Consider the following 17564-nt stretch of genomic DNA (forward strand, 5'->3'; position numbering starts at 1 on the left):
GGATCTGTATTTTTTTTTTTTACAAATTTTTTCTAAAAAAAAACAACAAAAATGACATAATTTTGACCTGTTAGCCTACACTCCAAAACCCGAGTTTGGTTTCCTTGAATCTGAGTTCCGAACCGCAAGGAGATCTGAACCAGGACTTGGTTTGACTCGGAACCCATAAATTCGGTTGTTGTCGGTTCTCTGAGAACTGGACACGCACATCTCTCGTTAAAATATTGGTAACATCACAAACATAAAAACATCAGAGACACTTAGCCAAGATGTTTGATCTGAGAAATAAAAAAGATTTGTTCCTATAACTGTGTGCTAGCATTCCATGCAATGTTTTGTATTCTCTCTCTGTATTACAGAAGACAGAAGAAATAAAGAGGAGAAAGGATTACTAGGCAACCCCCCAAATAACAATGAAGGTAATTTTATGTGATAGCAAAATGTCTATAGTAAAACAAAATGACAAAACAGATGATAATGAATGATGTTCAATATACGTCCTTTAGTACATAAGCCAATAAGATGAATCACTTTTTGTACCTATGAGCCAGAAGCAGACAGCGCTCACAGAGTGGGAAATCATGCAAGTGACCCCGGATTTTTGAAGCAGCAATAATGTTAAATACAAAAACCAGCTTGGTTTTGTCTGTAAAATGGTTTCTGCTTTAAAAATACGGGAACACTCGCATGATTTCCCGCAACAGCGCCAGCTCGCACCCTATTACATAAGCCCCAAGATGTTTATTGCTTAAATAGTCTTCAAAAAGACTCTTTCCCCTTTGCAAGTATTGCTTGGGGGGCTGCAGCATACAGATGTTAACAGCAATACAACTCTTCCTAATGTCACAGAAGTTATATATTTCAGTGCATGCAAGCTCATCTTTTATCTTAATTCAACACAGAATACTACAGGGGGTAAAAAAACCCAATCAAACTATCTCACAAAATTTAAATAAATATATCTTACATTTCAAAGGAGCCAACTAAATTACCTCCAACCAAATCCAGTTGGCTTTCCTCAATCACAAACTGATTGGCATTCATTATTAGATGTAAATACAAATCACATTTCACAGGGACGGGTAAATTGCATTCATCCTTTCAAACATCTATGTAGTTTAAGCAGCAATAGAAATAGCATTCAACTTGTACAAATGTACAGTAAATCAACAAAAGGTTTTCCCCAAAAGCGCACAGACACACAGGAGACCTCTGGAGCACATTTCAAAGAAAGTGCTGTAAACAGAGGGCTTGGACCAGTGGCGTAACTAGGGTTTTTTGATCCGAGGGTAGAATGGTGCCCCCCACGCCAAAAAAAATTTGTGCACTCCTAAGGTGCGTGGCAAAAATTGGGCGTGGTCACATACCAAATGAGCGTGGTCACATACCAAATGGGCGTGGTCACTGAAAATGGGCTGTGCCACCCATTTCACGTCACTCTGGGAACATTCTTTTCCATTCCATATGCACCTTACCTATACGGTGGTTTCTCACAATGTGGGACCTCTGAAGAGATGTTTCTTCTCTGGGATGACGTCGTCTTCAGTCGGTGTTCAATATTCATGTTCTGTAGGGCACATCGTCCGGAAGATGCATGTTTGTGTAGGAATATTAACAAGGTCATCATCATACAACAGCGGTTCAGCCAGACTCCTTCCTCCTGTGTAACTTCCTTCCCCCTGCGTCTCTAAGCCACACAATCTCTCCCTTGTGTCGTCTCTCAGCACACCATCACCTCCCCCCTGCATCATCTCTCAGCCACACTATCGCCTCCCCCCTCTGTGTTGTCTCTAAGCCACACCATCCCCTACCCCCCTGCATCCTCTCTCAGCACACCATCACCTTCCCCTGTGTCATCTCTCAGCACATCATCACCTCCCTCCATGCATCGTCTCTCAGCCATACCATCACCTCCATCCCCGTGACATCTCTCAGCCACACCACCCTGTACCCCCCTGCGTCATCTCTCAGCACATCATCACCTCGCTCCCTGCATCATCTCTCAGCCACACTATCACCTCCCCCTGCATCATCTCAGTAACACCATCACCTCCTCCCACTGGGTTGTCTCTCAGCACACCATCACCTCTCCACCTGCATCATCTCTCAGCACACCATCACCTCCCCCCTGCATCATCTCTCAGCACACCATCACCTCCCCCCTGCATCATCTCTCAGCACACCATCACCTCCCCCCTGCATCATCTCTCAGCCACACTATCGCCTCCCCCCTCTGTGTTGTCTCTAAGCCACACCATCCCCTACCCCCCTGCATCCTCTCTCAGCACACCATCACCTTCCCCTGTGTCATCTCTCAGCACATCATCACCTCCCTCCCTGCATCGTCTCTCAGCCATACCATCACCTCCATCCCCGTGACATCTCTCAGCCACACCACCCTGTACCCCCTGCGTCATCTCTCAGCACATCATCACCTCCCTCCCTGCATCATCTTTCAGCCACACTATCACCTCCCCCTGCATCATCTCAGTGACACCATCACCTCCTCCCACTGGGTTGTCTCTCAGCACACCATCACCTCTCCACCTGCATCATCTCTCAGCACACCATCACCTCCCCCCTGCATCATCTCTCAGCACACCATCACCTCCCCCCTGCATCATCTCTCAGCACACCATCACCTCCCCCCTGCATCATCTCTCAGCACACCATCACCTCCCCCCTGCATCATCTCTAAGCACACCATCACCTCCCCCTGCATCATCTCTCAGCACACCATCACCTCCCCCCTGCATCATCTCTCAGCACACCATCACCTCCCCCCTGCATCATCTCTCAGCACACCATCACATCCCCCCTGCATCATCTCTCAGCACACCATCACCTCCCCCCTGCATCATCTCTCAGCACACCATCACCTCCCCCTGCATCATCTCTCAGCACACCATCACCTCCACCCTACCTCATCTCTCAGCACACCATCACCTCTCCCCTGCATCATCTCTCAGCACACCATCACCTCCCCCCTGCGTCATCTCTCAGCCTCACCATCACCTCCCCATTGTTGTCTCTCAGCACACCATCACAGATACACACACACACACTGACACAGAAACACACACAGACACACTGACACAGATACACACACTGACAGATACACACACTGATACAGACACACACACACTGACACAGCTACACACACACACTGATACAGATACACACACAAACACTGACACAAACTGACACAGAAATACACACACACTGACACAGATACACACACGCTCACTGACACAGATACACATACACAATGACACACACACACTGACACACACGCACACAGATGCACACACACACCTATCACACAAATGCAGTCAGCCAAGTAAAAGGATCGCTGACATCAATTCAAAGTCATGGCCCCACCTTCCCCCCCATGGCAGTCCGACCCATTACCACCCCCCCCTGCGGAAGTACGACTCCCCCCCAGCAAAAATAATTAATACTGACCTGGCTGGTCTGAAGCAGAGAGAGTCACACCATTTTCTCCGGCGGCAACTCTCAGTCTGTACAAATGGAATGAGAAGACTGCCTGGGAGGGGCTGCACTCTTCTGCTGCAGCTCCCCCTACAGTCATCCCCAGCAGCACCAGCAGGCACACTTGCCTGCTCGTTCAGTTTCCTGTCCGAGTGCATGGGGTGGTCTGGGTACGATGTCCTGGACGGCGGCGCCCCCCTCTGCTGGGCCTGCCACGGCACCCAGGGCATGTGCCCCGCTCGCCCTGCCCTAGTTAAGCCACTGGCTTGGACACTAGTTCAGGATGATTAACACATCACTTACTATGTGGAAAATGTCTCCAATACCATTTGTTTCCAAATGTCAAAGCCTTCATCAGAGGATGGAATTGCAAAGCCGCACACAAGTGGCTTTGTAATTCCTTCCTGCAAAAATGCAAATGCTGCATCTGTGATCCCATCCCCTTTGGTCAGGCTGCAGTAGCTGATGCTTACCACAGCCTGGTGGATCCTGTCAGCCTGTGGGGCTCAGGAAGTCTGTGCCCATGGACGCAGATCCTGGCCTTGCTACTCTCGGAAAATGCGGTGGACACGTACCCGCTTCCAGTCACACAGACCATCCCCCACCCATGCACCGCGTGCAAATGCCTCTGCTTATAAATCAGGCAGAGGCATAAGAGGACCTGCGTGCGATTTTGCAGAACTCATTCTGCACATGTGTAAAATGGAATCGGTATGAAATCCCAGCATCTGGATAAAGATTCCGGCAGGGCCGGTAAGTAGCCTAACACTACCCCTCTCCCCCCCTAACCCTCCCTTAGTGGTGCCTAACCCTATCCTCCCCCAGTGGTGCCTAACCATAACCTCCCCCTGGGGGTGCCTAACCCTAACCCTACCCTTCCTGCACCCTAAACCTAACCACCCCTGGGGGTGCCTAACCCTAAACCCCCCTCTCCGTAGCCTAACCCTAACCCTCCCCGGGGATGTCTAACCCTAATCTCCCCCGGGGTCCCTAGAACTAACTCTCCCCCTCCCGCAGCTAACACCTTACAGGGCCCTGCTTACACAGGGATGCCGACTGTCAAGATTTCAATGTCTATCTTTAGTCCCAGATCGGGCTTCCAACGTCAGCTTCGCAGCCGCCAGTAAATCAACTACTGTACATCCCTGTAGAACAAGTCCTGCGCATGCGCAAATTTCCAGTTGTTAGGAAATCTGTGATCAGCAGTGCTCAGTCTGTACATATAAACATGCAATTCTACAACAGTGCATAGCGCAATAAATATAACATATTAAAACAAATTATTAAATATGTATTTCCAGTACATGGTGTCTAGCACCAATAGATCATATGAAAATGGAGCTGCAGCACCAGGAATTAACCCTCTCAGTGCCACAGCCGCCATCTTGACCATGGTGACGCATCTCTGGCCACAGAACCTGTATTATGGTTTTACCTTTTTTTATGTGTTTTTTATGCTGGCACCGCGCACACTGACAGCTCAGCTTGGAGAGGTCACTATATTTGTACTGTCACTATGCCAACCGTATGAATGGAAAAGCCCAGTTCTTTTTGTCATTGCAGATTGTAGATAGTGCTAAAGCCACAATGTAATAAATGAAATATAAAAATCAAGCCCAGCGCTCCTCCAATTAGGAATATGTAATATGTCCAATGCCAGTTCCTAATAGTCTCAAATAGTTTTAACAGTATGTAGTCAGGAAACCGATGGTCGATATGCCGACTACCGGCTTCTCGACTCTGAAATCCCGGCATGGGATGATCGCGGCTCAGGATTGGAGAGGGTTCCGGAGGTGGTCCTGCACGCTCAACTCTGCCGGGTGCCTGTCGGCGAGGAGACTTGTTGTGAAGATAGTCTTTGAAAGGATGCAGTAAATGTCCTCCTACGCATGTCGGCCTTGCTAGGGAGTTAGTGTCAGCCATCTTCGTTGAGGGTGTTTATATATGCCGTGCATGACGTCATCCCGCTCCGCTATTGGCTCGCTGATTGTCATGGAAACTAACTTTGTTGATATGACGTTCTGACATAGTCTCAGTGTGAAATAAACACTGCGGTTAGATAGGGAGTGTATAAGTGGTGTTTGTTGTTACCCACATATAACTTAGGGATAACTGGGAAGATTTTAATCGCTATTGAAATCAAATTTACACATGTTTTAGATGAATAGCTTTTAACTTCATCGATTCATGTGTATTATGTCAGTTTCTATTGATAGTGTCGTGCACTTGATGTGCTTATATAAGTTGCACTAATTGGATACTCAGTTATGGTCATCCCGTAATCACAGATTTTACCTCGTTATCTAGGTTTAACCCGTGTGGTGTAATAGTTTTCATGTTAATCATCCATCTTAGTTCATCCTTATTTATTCTTTTTTCGTAGTTCCCCCCTCTCCAGTGTATGGGTACTGCCTGTTTTCCGATCAATTCTAGTTGACTCGGATCCTGGTTGTGCTTTTCTTTAAAGTGACTGGACACACTGTGTTGTGCCAGTCAGTGTGGTCTGAACGTGCTTTTTTCCTTTCACATAACTGTGAACTAGTAGTTTTTTAGATCAGGGGCTTTTCTGTAGATTATTATGGGGTTATTTGGTAATAAGTCATTTAGTGTTTCATCCTCTAGTAACACATGCCAATGTTTTTTAATGATACTTCGTATCTGTCTATGGTTTTTGTTGTATTGGGTAATAAAGGATGTTTTGAACTTGTTAGGGTTACTATTGGTCTTTTCTTTATACGTTAGGAGATCTCTCCTATTCTCTTTTTCTACTTGTTCAAAGGCTTGAGTTACCCACTCCTCCTGGTATCCTCTCTCTACAAATTGCAAATTGCTGTTTTAGTTCACTGCCCTGTGTCTGGGTGTCTTTTAGATTGCTGCAATTCCTCCTGATTCTTTTGAACTGTCCCACAGGGATGTTCTCTAACCAATTTTCGTGGTGCCTGCTGTTTGACAGTATTAAACTATTAACATCAACTGGTTTGTTGAATGTTTTTGAGCAAGTTCTCCCTTCCTCAATGAAAAAAGTGACATCCAAAAAATTAACTTGTGTTTTGCTATATTCTGTGGTAAAGATGAGGTTTTTCCTATTGTTGTTTATGTACTCAAGAAACATCAGTTCATCTTCCTGCCAGATGAATAGGACGTCATCAATGTAATGTCACCATAGGAATAGGCTTGCCCCGAAACTATGCTCAGACTAGATGTTGAGGTCTTCCTACCTGCTCATAAACAGGTTAGCATAGCTTGGGGCAAATCTAGTCCCCATAGCGGTACCTGTCTCTTGTTTGAAGTACATATCTTCAAACCAGAAGTAATTGTGTTCTAAAATATAGGTAATGCAGTCCGTGATGAATGTAATCTGTTGTGTCTCCATATCACTATCCTGTTGCAAGCAGTGTGTGACTGCCTCTACTCTTTGTTTGTGATCAATCACGGTGTATAGCGAAGTCACATCGCTTGTGCATAACCAGTAATTCTGTTTCCAATCCATTCTCTCCATTGTGTGTAGTATGTCTGTAGTGTCCCTTATACGTGACCTTTGTTTCTGTACATAAGATTGTAGAAAACTGCCTATGTATTCAGATAGATTGAATGATAAAGAGTTTATTCCCGAGATTATGGTTCATCCTGGTGGATGAACTGAATCTTTATGTATTTTTGGAAAGCAATAGAAGACTGGTATTGTTGGGTGGTTATTGTCAAGGAATTGTTGTTCTTTTGACGTTAAAATTCCTTTGTCTAGACCCTCTTGTAGAAGGCGTCTCAGTAATTTTTGGTATTCTGTCGTTGGATCCCTAGGTAGTATTTTGTATGTTTGTGCATCATTCACAATCCTATTGCATTCCTGTAAGTAATCGGTCTTCTCCATAATAACTACCCCCCCACCCTTATCTGCTAGTTTAATGACTATGTTTTTGTTTTGTGTAAGTTCTTTTAGTGCTTGCTATGCCTTCTTTGTAATGTTCGTGTGTTTGGGTGGTATTTTGGTTTTAATGGAGTCTATATCTCTGCTTACTAGTTTCTCAAAGGTTTCTATAAGGGGACCTGTTAGCTGCTGGGGGGGGTAGGTTTAGGGACACCTGGGGGGATTTATGGTTAGGCACCCCCTCGGGGTGGTTAGGATTAGGCTATGGGAAAGGGGTGTTAGGGTCAGGCACCCCCCGAGGGGAGATTAGGGTTAGGCACCCCCCCGGCAGGGTTAGGTTTAGTGAGAGGGCAGGGGGGGTTAGATTTAGGCACCCCTGGGGGGAGGCTAGGGTTAGGCACTCGGGGGGAGGTTAGGGTTTGGCACCTCTAAGGGATGGTTAGGGGGGGAGAGGGGAGGTTTAGGATACTTACCAGGTGCCGTCGGGATCTTCATCTGCCGGACTTCAGGCATCGGTATTTCATCCGCCGGGCTTAGGTCCAGCCATACCAATTCCGTTTTAACAGTCTCCTTGAAGTTCCTTTCAAAACCTCCCCAAAGCAGTTGAAGATGTATATAGTCCTCAATTCTCCATTTCTCCCCACCATGTTGAATGTGAGAGGATACCTTTTTTAATTTCCATGTTTCGACCTTTCTGTCTTTATCAAGGAGCCGCTGGGTTTGATTTTTATATTTAAAATGTTTAAATGGTGGGTGATCACCATTTTGAAATCCAGCTGTTGTTTTGAGCACAGGTGATACGCATTTGTTTTCTTTTAAGTAATAAATACATACAAATGTGTGAAACCTAATGAATGGTATTATTACGATGTGGATGATTGTGGTACAGTTAATCTTATTTATAGCACTGATTACTTTGTATCACTATTGTTTTAGATCCACCAGAAACTACAAAGAAAAAAATTCCAAAGAAACAAAATATTTCAGAAAACCAGCAACGTTCTCCATCCCATCAGTATCCAGCATCACCACAAGCAGAAGACATTGTCTATGGATCTCCTGGAATTGAGGAGACTGAGTCACAGTCCACAGAGAGTGACGGGAAATAACGGGGAATTATGGTCTCTGGGCAATAAGGGGAAAACAGACAGTGTAATACATCTGCGGGACAAGAGTCTGATGAAGAATCAGCCAATAATTCAAATGCAGCCATGCAGAGAAGAATTGTCCCACAACACATAGAAGTTTGTAAAGTTTTATTTCTGGTTGCAGCAGATAAAGTGACACCACTACAGTCAGTATTGTGAAGATACAAAAAGGTTTCTTAAATAACAATTAATACTTAACTACTGTGAATATAGAGCTGTAATATGTCCTTTCTCTGCTGAGCCCCTCCGCTTTACAGCATGGCCTCTGTGGTCAGAGAGATTAGCTAAAGCAGCAGATATTGTGAGAACATACAGCCTTAGATTGTCTGCTCTGTAGACTGTCAGAAATAGACCTATATAATATATACATATGTGCCCTTACTTAATATGGCACTCAGCAGGACATAACTAAAGCTGGGAACACACTTGTCCATATATTGTTCTTTCGATTGACAAGTGATATATCGCGAGTGCATCGGCGGATGTGGACACCTGATATGTCTGTGAACGATGTTGATTGCCCTGCAGCACAGCCAATGTCGATATATCTGAAAGATATGTGCTTGTGTGTATGTGCCACCCGCCAACCGCCTGTACACTGGCTGCAGGGACCGCCGATACTGACATCTCAACTGAGTAGGCAAATTGAATTGCCCGTCCAGCTGTGATGTCAGTCCAGACATATCCAGCAGCCAGTTGGTAAGTGTGTATAGCTTACAAAGCGGCCACTCGGATGGCGGATTGGTCTGCTGACCTATTCATCGTCAAAGTGTGCACCCATCATTAGATAATGTCAGGCAAGTTGGCATGTTCCTTTAAGGAAGAGAGAGATCCCATTATCTACATTTACAGAATTTAGGTTTATTATGCTGTTGCCTAGCATGGGCAGGGGGAGGAGGGGGGGGGGGGGTCATGCTGAGTTGGATGGAAAAATTGTGTAAAGTACTGTACAAAAGGGTCACAAAGTTACTGTACATTAACTATATACATTATACCCTTCTGTCAGTCATCTTTGGGATTTGAATTAGCTGGATGTCAGGATGACAGCTAGAGTTAGATGATTAATAAATAAGGGAATACAGGGAGAGTTTGGGAGGGTTTATTTCATTGCTGGAGATGTGGTGTGGAACTGGGAATTCCTCTTCACATGTGGTGGTCATGTCCGGTCTTGAAAGTATTCTGGGTTGGGGTAATTTCAGTCGCAGGTGAGATATTAGGCTGAGATGTCCCTGCTGGGTCTGATTTTTGGGCTTTTCAACCTACTTACCTTGAATGTATCTGTGTCCAAAAAAAAAAATCACTTTTGTAATATCTCAACAGTGCAGCCAAGGGCGTAATCCCCGAGCGATGGAAGTCTACCTCCCCCAAAACCTTCTTAATTGGTTTCGGAGGATAGAAATGTATAGGTCAATGGACGATAGTATCATGTCTTCTTCTGATATGTTTAAGACCTATTCAACAACATGATTTTAGCTGGTTGGAATTTTGTGAATTGGGTATAAATCCTTACAGGTACATCATAGAGCTAACATCCTTCACGGTGTGACGCCAGTCTATTAGTTAGTGGATAACCCCTCCCTTTACATCTCCCTCCCCCCTCCTCCCTTGTTGGTCTCTTTCTCTGCCTTTCTTACCTTTCCACGGTTATCTCTCTGTTCTTCTAATTCTCATTTGCTCATTATATCTACAGTATTTCTAATTGTGTTAATATTCCATGTTCATTTTTTGTACAATATATCCCTATGTGTATCCTAATGTTTAATATTATATATTTTTTGCTCTTCTTATATGGACTAGATACTTTTTGTCATGGTGTGTGGTAATTTTTACTATGTCTGTGAATTTAAAATATCAATAAAATCTACTTGCGATAAAATATTATAAAATGAATGTGCATGTTTGTATTATTTTTTAAATCCCTTGGTGCACTAGTCCCAGTGTGGAGTATTTTCACTAAAAAAGGGCCAAAAAATAAATGTTAATGCAGTGTAACTTATTATTATTATTATTATTATTATGTATTTATATTAGGGGTGAGCGGGTTCGGATTTCTGAAATCCGAACCCCCCCGAGCCCCCCCGATCCGAGTCTGATCCGAGTCAGGCTCGACTTTTCCCGCCTGACTCGGATTCTGAAATCGAGGCAAAACGTCATCTTCCCGCCTTCCGAGTCTCGCGGGTTTTGGATCCTATATAAGGTACCCGCGTCGGCGCCATTTTCTCACTCGGCTGTGGACAGTGAAGAGGGAGGGTGGGAGTTAGGGCTGGCTGGGCTGTGTAGTGTAGTGTAGTGTAGTGCAGAGTAGTGTTGTGCTGTGCTGTGCTGCGCTGTGCTGCTGTTGTCCACTACTTCAAAGTCCATAGGGGCTGGCTGTGTTGTGCTGTGCTGCTGTTGTTAATAGGGGCTGTGTCCACTACTTCAAAGTCCATAGGGGCTGACTGGACTGTGTTGTGCAGTCAGTTGTCCATAGGGGCTGTGTCCACTCCAAAGTCCTGTGCAGTGTCCCAGTCCTAAAGGGGTGCTGTAGTGTTGTCCAGGGGGTGCTCTGTCCATCAGGGGTGCCCCCCCAAGTGCTAAAAAAATAATATTTTTTTTGTGTTTGTGAATTGTGTGCACAGTAGCCGCACGTGCATCAACAAAGTAGTGCCAAGCGTGCGCCTGTGTCATAAGTAAAGGGCCGGCTGGCTTGACCGTTAAAGGGTGCTGTAACCCCCAAAGTACACTCCAGTCCAAACCAAAAAAAAAATTATTTTCTGTGTTTGTGAATTGTGTGCGCAGTAGCCGCACGTGCATCAACAAAGTAGTGCCAAGCATGCGCCTGTGTCATAAGTAAAGGGCCGGCTGGCTTGACCGTTAAAGGGTGCTGTAACCCCCAAAGTACACTCCAGTCCAAACCAAAAAAAAAATTATTTTCTGTGTTTGTGAATTGTGTGCGCAGTAGCCGCACGTGCATCAACAAAGTAGTGCCAAGCATGCGCCTGTGTCATAAGTAAAGGGCCGGCTGGCTTGACCGTTAAAGGGTGCTGTAACCCCCAAAGTACACTCCAGTCCAAACCAAAAAAAAAATTATTTTCTGTGAATGTGAAATGTGTGCGCAGTAGCCGCACGTGCATCAAAAAAGTAGTGCCAAGCGTGCGCCTGTGTCATAAGTAAAGGGCCGGCTGGCTTGACCGTTAAAGGGTCCTGTAACCCCCAAAGTACACTCCAGTCCAAACCAAAAAAAAATTATTTTCTGTGTTTGTGAATTGTGTGCGCAGTAGCCGCACGTGCATCAACAAAGTAGTGCCAAGCGTGCGCCTGTGTCATAAGTAAAGGGCCGGCTGGCTTGACCATTAAAGGGTGCTGTAACCCCCAAAGTACACTCCAGTCCAAGCCAAAAAAAAAATAATTTTCTGTGTTTGTGAATTGTGTGCGCAGTAGCCGCACGTGCATCAACAAAGTAGTGCCAAGCGTGCGCCTGTGTTATAAGTAAAGGGCCGGCTGGCTTGACCGTTAAAGGGTGCTGTAACCCCCAAAGTACACTCCAGTCCAAACCAAAAAAAAAATTATTTTCTGTGTTTGTGAATTGTGTGCGCAGTAGCCGCACGTGCATCAACAAAGTAGTGCCAAGCGTGCGCCTGTGTCATAAGTAAAGGGCCGGCTGGCTTGACCGTTAAAGGGTGCTGTAACCCCCAAAGTACACTCCAGTCCAAACCAAAAAAAAAATTATTTTCTGTGTTTGTGAATTGTGTGCGCAGTAGCCGCACGTGCATCAACAAAGTAGTGCCAAGCGTACGCCTGTGTCATAAGTAAAGGGCTGGCTGGCTTGACCGTTAAAGGGTGCTGTAACCCCCAAAGTACACTCCAGTCCAAACTAAAAAAAAAAAGAATTTCTGTGTTTGTGAATTGTGTGCGCAGTAGCCGCACGTGCATCAACAAAGGAGCAGCGCCAAGCGTGCGCCTGTGTCCCATAAGTAAAGAGCCGGCTGGCTCATTTCTTAAAGGCTGGTGTAACCCACAAAGTGCACTACTCTCCAGCAAAAATAAAGAAATATTTTCTGTGTTTAGCCGCACGTATATATCAAATCGATATAACATAAATGGAGGACCAAACTTTCTCCGATAAAAATAAAATAGAGAAAGATCAAGAACCACTTCCTCCTAGTGCTGAAGCTGCTGCCACTAGTCATGACATAGACGATAACATGCCATCAATGTCGTCTGCCAAGGCCGATGCCCAATGTCATAATAGAGGGCACATACAATCCCAAATGACAAAGTTCAGGAAAATGACCTTGAAAAAACATTTAAATCAGCTGAAGAGAAACGTAAACTTGCCAATATGCCATTTACGACACGGAGTGGCAAGGAACGGCTAAGGTCGATCCCTAGTATGTTCATGACTAGTGGTTCAGCTTCACATGACGATGGAAGCCCTCCTCCCACTAAAAAAATCAAAAGAGTTAAGCTGGCAAAAGCACAGCGAAGAACTGTGCTTTCTAAGAAGATATCACAAATCCCCAAGGAGAGTCCAAGTGTGGTGGTGGTTGCGATGCCTGACCTTCCCAGCACTGGACGGGAAGAGGTGGCTCTTTCCACCATTTGCACGCCCCCTGCAAGTGCTGAAAGGAGCACCCACAGTCCACTTGCTGATATGCCAATTGAAGATGTCACTGTTGAAGTACAACAGGATGAGGATGCTGGTGTAGCTGGCGCTGAGGAGGAAGTTGGCGAGGAGGATTCTGATGGTGATGTGGTTTGTTTAAATCAGGCTCCGGGGGAGACAGTTGTTGTCCGTGGGATGAAAAAGCCCATCACGGTCATGCCTGGGCAGAAGACCAAACATTCCACCTCTTTGGTCTGGCAATATTTCTATCCAAATCTGGACAACAACTGTCTTGCCATATGTACCATATGTAAAGGTGAAATAAGTAGGGGTAGGGACGTCAACCACCTAGGAACAGCCTCCCTTATACGGCACCTGCAGCGCGTTCATAAAAAGTTACTGTCAAGTTCAGAAACTTTGGCTAAAACCGTAAGCAGTCCAGGGACACCGAAATCCCGTTGTCCTGTTGTATCCAAGCGCCTGCAAACCACACCGTCAACTCCCTCCTCGTCAATTTCCTCCTTAGTCAGGATCGGAAGTAGTCCTGCAGGCCATGTCACTGGCATGACTGACTCTCCTATCCGGGATTCCTCTGGAGGATCCTGCATTGCTACGCCTACTGCTGCAGCTGCTGCTGTTGCTGCTGCTGGGAGTCGTTCATCATCCCAGAGAGGAAGTAGGAACACCACTACTTTTACTAAACAATTGACCCTCCAACAGTCCTTAGCGAGGAGGATGAAGTACGACAGCAGTCATCCTCAAGCAAAACGTATAACTGAGGCCTTGACTGCTATGTTGGTGTTAGATGTGCGTCCGGTATCCGCCATTAGTGCAGTGGGATTTAGACAATTGATGGAGGTAGTGTGTCCCCGGTTCCAAATCCCGTCTAGATTCCACTTCACTAGGCAGGCGATACCGAGACTGTACAGAAACGTCAGAAAAAGTGTACTCAGTGTCCTGAAAAATGCCATTCTACACAATGTCCACTTAACCACGGACATGTGGACAAGTGGAACAGGGCAGACTAAGGACTATATGACTGTGACAGCCCACTGGGTAGATGTATCACCTTACGCAGCAACAGCAGCAGCGTCACCAGTAGCAGCATCTCAGAAATGCCAGCTCGTTCCAAGGCAGGCTACGCTGTGTATCAGCGGTTTCAGTAAGAGGCACACCGCCGACAACCTCTTAGAGAAACTGAGGGAAATCATCGCCCAGTGGCTTACCCCACTTAGACTCTCCTGGGGATTTGTGATATCTGACAACGCCACCAATATTGTGCGGGCATTACATCTGGGCAAATTCCAGCACGTCCCATGTTTTGCTCACACAATAAACTTGGTGGTGCAGAATTTTCTGAAAAGCGACAGGGGCGTGCAGGAGACGCTTTGGATGGCCCGAAAAATTTCTGGCCACTTTCGCCATTCAGCGACTGCGTGCCGAAGACTGGAGTGCCAGCAAACACTCTTGAACCTGCCCCGCCATCACCTGAAGCAAGAGGTTGTGACGCGGTGGAACTCAACCCTCTATATGCTTCAGAGGATGGAGGAGCAGCAAAAGGCCATACAAGCCTATACATCCACCTATGACATAGGCAAAGGAGGGGGTATGCACCTGACTCAAGCGCAGTGGAGAATGATTTCCGTGTTGTGCAAGGTTCTCCAGCCCTTCCAACTTGCCACACGTGAAGTCAGTTCAGACACTGCCAGCTTGAGTCAGGTCATTCCCCTCATCAGGCTTTTGCAGAAGCAGCTGGAGAAAGTGAAGGAGGAGCTAAGACGGAGCGATTCTGCTCTGCATGTGGGACTTGTGGATGAAGCCCTTCATTCGCTTTGCCAGGATTCCAGGGTGGTCAATCTGTTGAAATCAGACCACTACATTTTGGCCACAGTGCTCGATCCTAGGTTTAAAGCCTATGTGGTGTCTCTCTTTCCGGCCGACACAAGCCTGCAGAGGTGCAAAGACCTGCTGGTGAACACACTGTCAGGTGAAGCGGAACGTGACACGTCAACAGCTCCTTCTTCATTTTCTCCCGCAACTGGGGCTGCCAGGAAAAAACTTAGGTATCCTAAGCAACCCGCTGGCAGTGATGCAGGGCAGGCAGGACCAAGTTTGGACATCTGGTCCGGACTGAAGGACCTGGCAACAATTTCTGACATGTCTACTGTCACTGCATATGATACTGTCACCACTGACAGAATGGTGGAGGATTACATCGGTGACAGCATCCAAGTAGGCATGTCAGACAGTCCATACCTGTACTGGCAGGAAAAAGAGGCAATTTGGAGGCCCCTGTACAAACTGGCTCTATTTTACCTGAGTTGCCCCCCCTCCAGTGTGTACTCCGAAAGAGTGTTTAGTGCAGCCGGGAACCTTGTCAGCGAAAGGCGTAGGAGGTTGCTTCCACAGAAAGTGGAGAAGATGATGTTCATCAAAATGAATTATCAGCTCTTCCAGGGAGACCAGCCTCCAGAACGTACAGAGGGACCTGTGGTGGTGGATTCAAGTGGGGACGAGTTAATACTTTGTGAGGATGAGGATGTACACACTGAAGAGGGTGAGGAATCGGTGGATGAGGAGGATGAGGATGACATCTTGCCTCCGTAGAGCCAGTTTGTGCAGGGACAGATTAATTGCCAGCTTGTTTTGTGGGGGCCCAAACGAACCAATCATTTCAGCCACAGTTGTGTGGCAGACCCTGGTGCTGAAATGATTGCTTTGTTAAAGTGTGCGTGTCCTGTTTATACAACATAAGGGTGGGTGGGAGGGCCCAAGGACAATTCCATCTTGCACCTCTTTTTTTTCTTTGCATTATGTACAGTTTGGGGCCTAGTTTTTCAAACTGCCATCCTGTCTGCCACTGCAGTATCACGCCTTGATGGGTCACGTGTTTGTGCCGCCCACTCGTGTCGCTTAGCATAGTCATCCAGCTACCTCGGTGCAACCTTTTGGACATAAAAACACTATTGTGAGGTGTGAGGTGTTCAGAATAGACTGGAAATGAGTGGAAATTAAGGTTATTGAGGTTAATAATAGCATAGGAGCAGAAAAACCTACAAATTCTGTGATTTTAGGTGTTTTTATGCTTTTTTTAAAAAAAATACAGATCCAAAACACAAAACCCAGAACCCAAAACACGGAAGGGTGGTTTTGGCAAAACCAATCCAGATCTAAAAACACGAAGAAAGATCCAGATCCAAAACCAAAACACAAAACACGAAAAGTGGCCGGTGCACACCCCTAATTTATATTCTTAAGGAGCATGGAGCAGTGTGTTAAGAAGAGAGCTGAAAGGCTTTGATGAAGTAGTGGGTCTTGAGAGCCTGTTTGAAGTTTTGTAGAGAGGTGGAGAGTCTGATAGGGAGAGGGAGAGAGTTGCAGAGGTAGGGAGCAGCACAATCAAAATTTTGGAGGCGGGAGTGAAAGGTAATATAATCAGTTGAGAGGAGAGCCAACATTCATTTTTGGAGCAAAGTGGATGGGAGTTTGAAGGGAGATAAGGTCAGAGATGTAGATAGGAGAGAAGTGGGAGAAGCCTTTGTAAGTGAGTTTGAGAAGCTTGAATTTTGTTTTGAAGGGGAGCCAGTGTAGGGCTTGTAGGAGAGAGGAGGCAAATGTAGTGTATTTGGAGAGGAAGATGAGTCGGGCGGCAATATTCGGTTCAGATTGAAGTGGTAAAATGTGAAAGTGAGGGAGGCCAGATAGGAGGAGGTTACAGTAGTCCAATCTGGAGTTGATAAGTAAGTGGATGAGGGTCTTAGTTTCCTCCAGAGTGAGAAAGGTCCTGATCCTGGAGATATTTCTGAGATGAAAACCGCAGGACTGTGAGAGCTACTGAATGTGCGTTTTGAAGCAGAGGGAGGAGTCAAGGATAACTTCAAGACAGCGCACTTTCAGGCTAGAGGAGATAGTGGTGGTGTCAATAGATAAAGAAATTGTAGGAGGGTATTCGGGAGGGTGGGAAGATTATAATCTCAGTCTTGGACATGTTAAGTTTAAGAAAGTGCTGTGACATCCAAGAAGAAATAGCAGAGAGACAGTTGGAGATATGAGTGAGGAGAGATGGGGAAAAGTCAGGGGAGTAAATGTGGATCTGAGTGTCATCATTTGGAAAAGGGGGAGGGTAGACGCGCTTGTGTTGAAAAATAAAGACAATAAAAATTACACAGAATTATACGCACATAAGACCAGCAAATGCTGAATTAACGGAGGGCTAGAATGTAATACATGAAAACACAGGGATGTTTATAGCTCTTTCACTGAAAAAAAATTTTGTGTTGGAATTGTTGAATCAGTTGTGGGGATCCCGTAACTTGCGCTCCCGCGTTTCGTCAATGAATGACCTTGAAAAAGGCATTCATTGACTAAACGCGTTAGTGTTAGAAGCAGCAGAAACCCCCGTCTCCGGCTCGCGATTCAGAGCTAGGAAGAAAGCACGGCCAGGAGAAACCCAAGCAGGATGACAAAGCGCACT

General features: G+C 45.9%; 1 protein-coding gene across 1 annotated transcript in view; it reads left to right on the forward strand.

Moving 5' to 3' along the window:
* Positions 1-9140, forward strand: part of LOC148506371 (uncharacterized) — a 29671-nt gene extending 20531 nt beyond the window's left edge. Inside the window, exons 6-7 of the mRNA XM_088446872.1 lie at positions 360-419; positions 8294-9140. Coding sequence (XP_088302998.1) covers positions 360-419; positions 8294-8466 — 233 coding nt within the window. The 3' untranslated portion in view covers positions 8467-9140. The remainder of the gene's footprint in view (positions 1-359; positions 420-8293) is intronic.
* Positions 9141-17564: the final 8424 nt, after the last annotated feature.

The sequence above is a fragment of the Taudactylus pleione genome, unplaced genomic scaffold (assembly GCF_031769625.1).
Source record: "Taudactylus pleione unplaced genomic scaffold, aTauple2 ptg000407l, whole genome shotgun sequence".
Lineage (NCBI taxonomy): Eukaryota > Metazoa > Chordata > Amphibia > Anura > Myobatrachidae > Taudactylus > Taudactylus pleione.